This window comes from Mandrillus leucophaeus, unplaced genomic scaffold (genome assembly GCF_000951045.1).
Source record: "Mandrillus leucophaeus isolate KB7577 unplaced genomic scaffold, Mleu.le_1.0 Scaffold800, whole genome shotgun sequence".
Classification (NCBI taxonomy): domain Eukaryota; kingdom Metazoa; phylum Chordata; class Mammalia; order Primates; family Cercopithecidae; genus Mandrillus; species Mandrillus leucophaeus.
This window is the reverse complement of record NW_012108698.1, coordinates 718083-729923: the sequence shown is the minus strand read 5'-3', so window position 1 is coordinate 729923 and position 11841 is coordinate 718083. Positions and strand designations below refer to the sequence as shown.

Sequence of the window (11841 nt, the reverse complement as noted above, 5' to 3'; positions counted from 1 at the left end):
CAAATACCAAAACTATGGACTAATGACCCCAAATCCACATCTCCACCCAAAGGGTGTACCCAAAGGCCTTACATACAACTTTTTTTTTTTTTTTTCCTGAGACAGAGTCTCACTCTGTTGCCCAGGCTGGAGTACAGTGGCGCAATCTCGGCTCACTGCAACCTCCACCTCCCAGGTTCAAGCTGTTCTCCTGCCTCAGCCTCCCAAGTAGCTGGGACTGCAGGCGCCTGCCACCACGCCTGGCTAATTTTCTGTATTGTTAGTAGAGACAGGGTTTCACCGTGTTGTCAGGATGGTCTCGATCTCCTGACCTCATGGTCCACCCACCTCGGCCTCCCAAAGTGCTGGGATTACAGGAGTGAGCCACCATGCCCGGCCTATCATTATTTGAGACAGGGTCGAACTCTGTCTGGAGTGCAGTGGCATGATCTCAGCTAACTGCAACCTCCACCTTCCGAGCTCAAGCAATCCTCCCACTTTGGCCTCCTAAGTAGCTGGGACTACATGCGGGTGCCACCAAGCCAGGCTAATTTTTGTGTTTTTTGTAGAGACAGGGCTTCACCATGTTGCCCAGGCTGGTCTTGAACTGGGTTCAAGCAATCTGCCCGCCTTGGCCTCTACCAGTGCTTGGATTACAGGCGTGAGCCACGGTGTCTGGCCTATTGTCTATATGATTGATACCACTTCCTAATCTATCTTCTGGTCTCCAAATTTTGTTGTTTTCAAATCCATTATCTAAAAAGCCAGAGTTGACTCATCAAAAATACAAACTTGACTGTATCGCTCCTCTGCTGAAAATGATGGTTCATCACTGAAAGGATGAAGTCCAAGTTCTTTAATACATATGTGAGCTTCCTTTGTTCATGTGTAACAAATTACTTCCTGACTCAAAGTTCTGTTACTCCCCATCAACTTAAAATTAATTTTGCTTTCTTGCATACATCAAGGGCTTTCTTTCTGTAGGTGAGGCAGGGGTACCAGATAGGAAGACAAACATATTTCATAATGAAGATTCTAGGCCGGGCACGGTGGCTTACCCCTGTAATCCCAGCACTTTGGAAGTCCAAAGCAGACAGATCATTTGATGTCAGGAGTCAGAGACCAGTATGGCCAACATGGCGAAACCCTGTCTCTACTGAAAATACGAAAAATTAGTTGGGCGCGGTGGCATGCACCTGTAATTCCAGCTACTCGTGAGGCTGAGGCACAAGAATTGCATGAACCTGGGAGACGGAGGTTGCAGTGAGCCAAGATCGTGCCACTGCACTCCAGCCTGGGTGACACAGTGAGACTCTGTCTCAAAAAAAGGAAACAAATGAAGATTCTAAAATCTCACTCATAGGGAAATATCCAGTAGGAATCAGAAATATGGCACGAGGGTTCAGGCAAGGGGTCTAGGGTTAGTAACTCAGAGCTGTACATTACGGACACAAAACTGCATATTCATGAATAATGCACTGAAAACAGTGTAATTCCCCGGATACCCATATTATCATGTATCTGTACCATATAATTATATAATATTACAAAACCATCAGAGCCACTTCTGGATGAATTAAAGATTCAATATGAATCTTCACTAATTCTTCCAACTTTGAACAGAGGAACAGAAAAAACTCAAAACTAACTCCATTGTTTCTGGCTGCCTAGATTAGAATTAGTGACTTGGTAATTTACAATCATTGCAACAGCTATAGCCTTTTCATTAACGACTATAGCCTACCCCTTAAAGAAACCTTCTCTGTATATGACCACTAGCTATCCTGATTTCTATTTGGAGAAGTAGTATTTTACTCTATACAAAGGTTTGAGAAATATTACCCCATTCTAAGATCTTTCAGCATGGGTATTAGTCAACTTTGAACAAATTTCTGATAAAATTGTACAGAAAGAGGAGATTGGCATATATACCAGAATAGTTAACACATAACCTATCCTAACTGAACATAAAGATCTAGCTGCAAACAAGACATTTTTATCTCAAGATAGTTTAGAAAAATTAGTATGTATGAGAAATGCTCATCCTGAAACATCTAAAACAGGGATTCTTAGAATAAAATAAAATGTTCGACTAAAGTAATAAGCAAAATTACTCCATAAAGCCAAAAACATACCTGGTTTCTCAGACATACAGGACACACATTTATTGTCTTCTGCGTTATTAGAAACACAGCATACTGAACACTCCCAAGATCCAACAGGCCTTTTGAATTTATCTCCAAATCCTAAGGTACCAGTGGTCACAGTGCAGCTGGAAGATGAAGCAGTCATAGTCTCAGCACTTTCCGAAACCACTGTCAATGTAAGAGCTCGCTTCACACCAGTTCCAGGTTTCGGTGTTTCACAGGCTACACATTTTATCACTTCAGGTTTATTTTGCACTAAACAGGTATCACAATCCCAAGTGCCTATCACTGGTTTAAATTTGTCTCCAAAACCTGTCCCTGGTGCAGAAAGAGTTGTTTTGCCACTTTTGTTTGGTGTTTCAATTCCAGTCTGTTTAGCAGTATCTCTGGGTGACAATTTTGCTGCTTGACAGGCTATGCATTTGTTGTCTGTAACTTTGTTCTGGAGTAGACATGTATCACACTGCCATGATGACCCAGCTTTTAAACTTTCCCCAAACCCAATTCCACTAGAAGAAAAGCTACTTATTGCTGGTCTTGTATAAACTACTGGGCTTGTTGTGGTGGGCTGAGCAGCAACAGAATCTATCTTCGGTGATGCGAAACCTACAATGAACAAAGGAGAGAGTGCAAAAACAACGTTAGAGAAGCTTTATAAATCAAAGCATTAATTTGATTATTACTGAGAAGACATTTACCAAACTGCACACTTATTACAATCCAAGATGAACTACTTAAGAGTTGTTTTTCACTTAATCATATTTATCATTCACCTAGTAAGTTAGACTTAGACCATTTAAAATTCCACAAAAGATGTTGTGTTTACAGGATATCACCTCCTCCTTCAAGGAATTTCTAGCTGGATGTTTTCCTTGGTACTAATTTACTGATAGGTATTATTGCCATCCATATTTTGTTATATTCTGTCTTTCTACAAACACAGAATACTCAGTCCTCTTACTCCTTCATCCGTTTCTTCTTTTGTGTTCCATTGACTATGCCAAATGGCTTCAATATCATCTTTAAATTTTGTCCAGTCATAACCTACCACTGTGTTATCCTCTAGCTTCAGTAAAATCAGCTGAGCAAGTCTTTGTGTTACCAAAACTGCTGTCATTGAGTTCATTCACTCAAGCTATATTTTACTCATGAGAAAGACTTTGTAATGTTTACTTAGGACCAGTTAACTTTTGTCTTACACACACCAACACCATCTGTGATCTGTTTCTACAGCCTTTACCCGCCAAAGAAAAATTAAAAGGAAAGAAGATGTAGACGGTTACGAGAGGTTTTCTAGTTCCACAAAATAATCAAGCCTAGAGCTATTTTTAGCCTAAGGACAAAATACCACATACTTGAGTTATTCCTAGTGGTCAATATGTGTTATTTTGCTTATGATTAATTTACATCACTAAGATTGCCAATATGTTAAAAGTAACCATCTCAAGGCATTACAGATTTCTTTTTCTTCCCACTTTTTCAGATTTTCCTAATTTCAGTCAAATGAAGATTCTCCCCAAACGTTTCCTATTTAAGAAGTAAAAAGGGAGCCGGGGGAGGCTGGCATCATGAATGCAAAGTGTAACCCCAGATACATAAGACAGACTATACACATTTGATGCTTGCCTACTACTTGGTTAATTCGAGTACAAGCATTCTGGAGTTCTGCCGTAACTGCATGGAACTGTCTAAGCTACTGGACTCCTGTAGGGAGTATACTTATCTATAAAATGAGAGAGCTGGACCACAAAAATTGAATGCTTCTAAATCCTGCTGTAAAAGCCAATCTTACTTTTTAAAAAAACCTATCCTATTACACATGGACACATCTGGTGGGTAAGTTTAAATTATTTCTGAGCTATTAGATTATCTCGCAGACAATTTTACATTCTTTTTTTTTTTTAAGTCTTGCTCTGTCGCCCAGGTCAGAGTGCAATGGTTCAAACTCAGTTCACTGCAACCTCCACCTCCCAGGTTCAAGCCTCCTGAGTATCTGGGACTATAGGTGCACGCCAGCACACCCAGCTAATTTTTTTTATTTTTAATGGAGATGAGGTTTCGCCATGTTGGCCAGGTTGGTCTCGAACTCCTGGCCTCAAGTGATCCACACGTATTAACCTCCCAAAGTGCTGGGATTACAGGCGTGAGCCACCGCGCCCGGTCAGTTTTACACTCTTATACTACACGTCACAAATGGAATTAGGAACATCCTCTTTGTTTTCAAACAAAAAATTATTCTTATCTGAGAATTATTTATCCCCTTTCTAATTATTACCTACTAGCTTTCAAATCTTGCTTCTATTCAAGTGAGTAATGCTCCCTATGTATGTTATAATTCAGCAAATGCTTTCCACTTGGCCTTGTTCCATATTTACCAAACTGGGGAATAATGCAAGAAGGTAGTTCAGCGCTCTCGTAAGAGAAAGACATGTCTATGTGTATCATCAGGTTTACTTCCTCTTAGTCCTTACTGGCCTGTCTCTATTAATGGAGAATCCATTTTCTCCTCCTACATTTTCCTCTTAGAGATTTCATTTTAGTATAGTCCTTAAATTCCAAAGAAGTAAGGCTTGTAAGATATTTCCAGCAAAAGAATTACACCTAACTATATCTCTATTCAAAAGTAAATCTCCTACCAAACTAGTCAGAAATTCTTAAAAGCCTCAAGTATAATACAAAATGACATTAAAATGAGATCATGAGTTTGTAATTAAAAGGCTTATCTTTTAATTATCTTACCAGGGCTTTTTAGAATATCTAGAACACTTCCTTCTTTCAGGATTTTTGCAGGTCTAAAAGGACCCTCACAATCTTCAGGTGGTGTCTTCTTACAACTTGTACTGTTCACTGCAGTGACATCGTGAGCTGTAATATTTTTAATTGTAAAAAACATTATGCCAAATAAAACACTGGACTCTTAAATGCATTTTAAAAAATCTTTCAAAACCATCTTTTGGATAAGAGTTCATGAAAAAAGTCACTGTAATTCAATAAACAAATGACTTTATAGGGTTAATTTGCCATTACAAGGAGATAAAAACACTATTCCCATACTGTGTAACTCCCCCCACCAATAAAAAGGCAAAAAAATATAAACTATAACTGTCGCCCAATGAACTGACTGATAATCAAAAAACTCAAACTAAAAAACTGGAGAGGATATGGCAACTAGGGCAAGTCCATCCACTGCATGAAATATCTATTTGATTACACAACAATTTACAAAACTAATCAAAAAATCAATTTTCAACTGAGCAATTATTTCATTTTTAGAAATTCACACTATTAATATAATCGAAAATATCCTTCAGTTATAATATTGAAAACCTATATGGTAAAATATTTAATAAGGGATGGTTACATAAATTATCTAACAGTGACATGATGAAATACTTACGCAGCCACAAAAACCATTCTTTTTCAAAACAGAGTGAGTGTTCTTGTTGTGAGCAAGGCCGGAGTACAGTGGTGCAATCATAGCTTAATGCAGCCTCAAACTTCTGGGCTCAAGCAATCCTCCCATCCTAGCCTCTCAAGTAGCCAGGAACACAGCTGCATGCCACCACATCTAGCTAACTTTTTTTACTTTTTTGTAGACATGGGGTCTCGCTATGGCCGGCCAGACTGGTCTTAAACTCCTGGCCTCAAGTGATCCTCCCACATTGGCCTCCTAAAGCACTGGCATTACTGGCATGAGGCATCATGCCTGGCCCACAAAAATCATTCTTAAAGGCATAGTTATGGGTAAAAGCAGGTTGGAAAGTCTAGAATGTTTACATCTAAAGAGTAATGGTAGCTGCTAGCAGTAAGATGAGTGACTTACTGCTTTTACTTTTTATGCTTTCTAAACTTGTATCCTTATATTTAGAGATCTGTATTTTCAGTGTGATAATGGTTTTATTGTTGTATTTTTAAGGGGCGATTTCTATTTACAGATGAAATTAAGATGTTTGGGATTGTTTCAAAGTGACCTGACATGTAAGTTTCTGTGTGTGATGAGGAGAGGAGGGATGGAACAAAAGAAACAATAAGAAACAAGATGTGGCCAGGCACGGTGGCTCGTGCCTGTAATCCCAAGCACTTTGGGAGGCCAAGGCGGGCAGACTGAGATCATCTTGGCCAACATGGTGAATCCCCATCTCTACTAAAAATAACAAAAATTAGCTGGGTGCACACCTGTATTCTCAGCTACTTGAGAGGCTGAGGCAGGAGAATCGCTTGAACTTGGGAGGTGGAGTTGCAGTGAGCCAAGATCGTGCCACTGCACTCCAGCGTGGTGACAGAGCGAGACTCCATCTCAAAAAAAAAAAAAAGCCAGGCAGCGGTGGCTCACGCCTGTACTCCCAGCATTTTGGGAAGCCGAGGCAGGTGGATCATGAGGTCAGGAGATCGAGACCACCCTGGCTAACATGGTGAAACCTCGTCTCTACTAAAAATACAAAAAATTAGCAGGGTGTCCTGGCAGGTGCCTGTAGCCTATAGTTCCAGCTGCTCGGGAGGCTGAGGCAGGAGGTGCCTCAGTGAATCCGGGAGGTGGAACTTGCAGTGAGCCAAGCTTGCACAACTGCACTCCAGCCTGGGCAACACAGCGAGACTCTGTCTCGGGAAAAAAAAAAAAAAAAAAAAGAAAGAAAGAAGAAACAAGATGGGTCAAAATGGTAAAAGTTGAAGCTGGCTAAATAGCATATTGCGATTCAGTTTACAATTATACTTCTGAGAATGAAGTTTTCCATAATGAAATATACTAATAACCAAGTTTTCCTTTTTAAGTGTTTGCCTAAATAATTTAAAAAGTAGTAGGTAAAGTACTTTGGAAAAAAACCTTTCCCTACCTCACACCATAAACAAAAATTCAAAATGATCAATATCCATTTAATACGACATAAACATCATAAAACTCTTAGAAGAAAACTTACGGAGCATAGTTTCAAGACCATGGATTTGGCAATGTATTCTTAGATATGATACGAAAAGCACAGCAACAGAAGAAAAAAATGGACTTCATCAAAATTAAAAACCTCTGTCCATTCAAAGAAATTATCAAGAAAGTGAAAAGACAATCTATAAATGGGAAAAAAATCTCTGCAAATCATGTATCTGGTAAGGGTCTAGTGTCCAGACTAAGAACTCTTATAACTTAGTAACAAAAAGACAAACTTATTTAATGGGTAAAGGACTTGAAAGGCATTCCTCCCCTAAGATATTTAAATGGACAACAAACACCTGAAAAAATGCAACATCATTTGCATTAGGGAAATGCAAATCAAAACTACAACAAAGTATTACTTTACATCCACTAGGATTGCTAGAGTTAAAAAAGAGAAAATACTAAGTGTTGGTGAAATTGTATTACTGCTAGTGGTAATGTGACATGGTTCAACTACTGTGGAAAACAGTTTAGTGATTCTTCAAAAAGTTTAATACAGAACCACCATCTGACCCATCAATTCCATTCCTAGGCACATATGAAAAAGCACTGAAACCAGTACTCAAACAAATACATGTACACTTGTGTTCACAGCAGCACTATTCACAATAGCCAAATGGTGGAAACAGTCCAAGTGTCCATTAATGGATGAACAAATAAACTGTGGCACATCAATACAATGGAATATTATTCAGCCATAAAAGGAATGAAGTATTGAGGCATAAGAACCTTGAAACCACTGTGCTTAGTGAAAGAACTCAGCTGTACAAAGCCACATTATATGATTCTACTTACATGACATATTCAGAATAAGTCAATCCACAGAGACAGAACACAAGTTGACAGTAGCTAGGGGGAAGGCAGAATGGGGAGCAACTTTTTAACGGACAGGGGTTTCCTGCTGAGGGTGATGTTTTGGAACTAGATAAAAGTGGTGGCTGCACAACACTGTGAAGGTACTAAAGGCCACTGAATTATTCCCTTTAAAATGGCTATATCATGTCAACTTCATCACAATAACGAAAATGTAGGCCAGACACGGTGGCTCACGCCTGTAATCCCAGCACTTTGAGACGTCTAGGCGGCCAGATCACCTGAGGTCAGGAGTTCAAGACCAGCCTGGCCAACATGACGAAACCCCATCTCTACTGAAAATACAGAAATTAGCCAGGCATGGTGGCAGGTGCCTGTAATCACGCTACTCGGGAGGCTGAGGCACAAGAATCACCTGAACGCAGGAGATGGAGAGGTTGCAATGAGCTGAGATTGTGCCACTGCACTCCAGCCTGGGTGACAGAATGTGCAACACACCCCCCAACGATCCCCACCAAAAATAACCACCACCCTTACAACTATGCCAAAACAAAGAAAACTTATAATTTAATCACATTCTACCTTCCTTTATAATGAAAGGTAAATTGTTTTTAGTAATTTAAGGTAAAAATGTTAGGATTCCCTAAAGTATGCTCAAAAAGATGGGAAAAGGAGATAATGGAAAACTTAGCTCCTGTCACAAAGTAATCATGACTTCCACATTTTGAATTAGCTTTTTTAAATGATGGAAGTGGTGAGAACCAATGGTGTCAAAGTGAGAACACACAACTCTAAATACGACACTCATAACCGACTCCTTAAAAAATCTGGGTAACTTCCCGAGATATAATGAAACAAAGCTGTTGTAACAAATGGTTAATTATTCAGTTATCATTAGTAACGCATTAGCAAAAAGTGGGAAATATTTTAATGCCTTTCCTCATAATAAGTCATGAAATTGGTAATTTGAAAAGGTTTAATCCTCTTGAATTCATAGTTAACATTAAAGAAAAAAAAAACCTTTGTGATAGGAAGTACAACGGAAATTGCTTATTAATTTCTATTACGTAAGGCTCTGTTAGCCAATAAAATAAAAAAGATAAGGTTGTGAACATACCAGTCAAATTCTTAGTTTGGGCCACTTCCATAATCTGGACTCTTATCTTCAAGATCATTCAAAGCCAAAGATATCTCATTAGCTTCTATGTCCTGATTCTTTTTGTTTTTTAATCTATCTTTTGAGGACCTAGTTTTTAAAAATTCCCAAACTCAGAATATCCTTGAAGAAATGCTTCTGGATAGGGTAATATCTCCCAACTCATGTTTCTGCCTCTAACACGCCACTCCAACGCATACTAGCACTCACCACACTGCTATCACTATACTCACATCCATCTCACCCCCAGGAAAAAATACATCTCCCTGCTGTAAGCAGAATAAAATCCAATTCATTAGCATAGAATTTCAGAACTTTTAGGATTTAAAACTACCTCTCCAACCTCATGACAAATTATTTACAATTCTAAAGTGTGTCATGCTTTTTCTCTTTTTCCTGTGCCCTTTAGCTTTGTGTTTATATTTCTTGGGTAAAATGCCCTTGCTAAAAATTCTTGACCTGAGTAACTCAGCTCAGGTGTTTCTGATTTTCCCAAACACTTAAAAGAAAAACACCACTATAAAAAAAAAATTCGGCCGGGCACAGCTGCTCACGTCTGTAATCCCAACACTTTGGGAAGCTGAGGCGGGCAGATTACCTGAGGTCAAGAGTTCGTGACCAGCCTGGCCAAAACATGGTGAAACCCTGTCTCTACTAAAAATACAAAAAATTAGCCAGGGAGCTGGGCGTGGTGGCTTACGCCTGTAATCCCAGCACTTTTGGAGGCTGAGGTGGGCAGATCACGAGGTCAGGAGATTGAGACCATCCTGGCCAACACGGTGAAACCCCGTCTCTACTAAAAATACAAAAAAATTAGCTGGGCATGGTGGCGGGCGCCTGTAGTCGCAGCTGCTTGGGAGGCTGAGGCAGGAGAATGATGTGAACCTGGGAGGCGGAGCTCGCAGTGAGCCGAGATCGTGCCACTGCACTCCAGCCTGGGGGACAGAGCGAGACTCCGTCTCACAATTAAAAAATAAAAAAAATTAGCCGGCATAGTGGCAGGCACCTGTTCTCCAAGCTACTAGCAGGAGAAATCACTTAAACTCGGGAGGCAGAGGTTGCAGTGAGCCAAGACCGTGCCATTGCACTCCAGCCTGGGCAACAGAGCGAGACTCCGTCTCTATTAAAAAAAAAAAAAAAAATCTGTTTTAATTCTCTGATTATTTATTTCTCTCTTTTCTTTTTTTTTAGATAGGGTCTTGCTCTATCAGCCAGCTGTAGTGTGGTAATGCAATCATAGCTCACTGCAGCCTCGACTTTCTGGGCTCAAGCAATTCTCCCACTTCAGCCTCCCAAGTAGCTGGGACTACAGGCTCACACCACCAACTGGCTATTTCTTTTTCTTTTCTTTTTTGGTAGGGATGAGTCTTGGCTGTGCTGCCCAGAATCATCCTGAACTCCTGGCTTCAAGCAATCCTCCCACCACAGCCTCCCAAACTGCTGGGTTTACAGGCATGACCCATGGCCTCCTTCCTTCAATGATGGTGATTTCTTCAGTTCAGAAATTATGTATCGCAATCTACATGGGCCTGCATAACCTTTATACATAAAAATGCTTGTGAACTGAACGGTAAAAACTAGAAACAAAATCTACTACAACTGTAACGTAGACAACCTGTAAATTTCTTATAATGAGACTTGCTTTATAACTAATTTGTCACCTTGTTTTGACTAAACAAAGATAATGGATAAATTTGCTACCATGCCTATCTCTCTCAAAACCAAACTGACACTTTCATTTAGGGAGCTAAGTATCTCTGAAGATAATTAATAAAAAGCACTGTCAAAAGGTTAAATAATAGTGCCTACTTGCTTTTCAGAGCTAATTTCATCCAAATGAAGGCATTTATAAGAATTACCAAAGGTGAAAGAACTTGAAATACTAATCTACTGTATGCAATTGTTTTTATGTTAAAATGTGAGAAATTTTTACTTACCTGAACTACTTATAATTGGCTGTAAAGTACCAATAGAACCAGAAAGTTCTGCTGTTTTTGCAACAGGCACACTAAATGTAAATCCAATCTGTAAAGAGAAAGAATATCCTTATACTTAGTTTTCAATAAGTATCAAATATGGAGCTTTTTTTTCTCTTTTTCTTTTTTTTGAGACAGAGCTTACTCTGCCACCCAGGCTGGAGGGAAGTGGCGCGATCTTGGCTCACTGTACCCTCCGCCTCCTGGGTTCACACCATTCTCCTGCCTCAGCCTCCCAAGTAGCTGGGACTATAGGCGCCCACCACCATGCCTGGCTAATTTTTTCTATTTTTAGTAGAGACGGGGTTTCACCATGTTAGCCAGGATGGTCTCGATCTACTGACCTCATGATCCGCCCGCCTCAGCCTCCCAAAGTGCTGGGATTACAGGCGTGAGCCACCGCGCCTGGCACAGATATAGAGCTTATTTTTATCCCAAGTCAAAAACATACTTTCACCTATTTTAAGACATGGTTTATCATATTTCACTATCTCTAAAAGTGAGATTCTTATATTAATGGCAATGTCACAATTTGACAGACAGCATTTTAAATTTCTCAGGCATTTTTTCCTCCAAAACAGTATATAAAATAATGATGGTGTGTTCCTAATGTCCAGTTCCAGTTTCTGAATGCCATTTTCTTCCTTTTTTTTTTTTTTTTTTTTTTGAGGTGGAGTTTCACTCTTGTTGCCCAGGCTGGAGTGCAATGGCACAATCCTGGCTCACTGCAACCTCTACCTCCCAGGTTCAAGCAATTCTCCTGTCTCAACCTCCTGAGTAGTTGGGATTATAGGCGTGCACCACTACGCCTGGCTAATTTTGTATTTTCTTTTTTTTTTTTTT

General features: G+C 39.7%; 1 protein-coding gene across 3 annotated transcripts in view; it reads right to left on the bottom strand.

The window, feature by feature from the left end:
• Positions 1-11841, bottom strand: part of NUP153 (nucleoporin 153kDa) — a 102108-nt gene that overhangs the window by 24233 nt on the left and 66034 nt on the right. For 2 of the 3 annotated variants that reach the window (XM_011967580.1, XM_011967581.1), the window contains 3 exons: positions 10960-11047; positions 4866-4991; positions 2115-2732 (listed from right to left, as the gene is read on the bottom strand). In XM_011967580.1, coding sequence (XP_011822970.1) covers positions 2115-2732; positions 4866-4991; positions 10960-11047 — 832 coding nt within the window. The remainder of the gene's footprint in view (positions 1-2114; positions 2733-4865; positions 4992-10959; positions 11048-11841) is intronic. The other variant, XM_011967582.1, reaches the window with a different exon arrangement.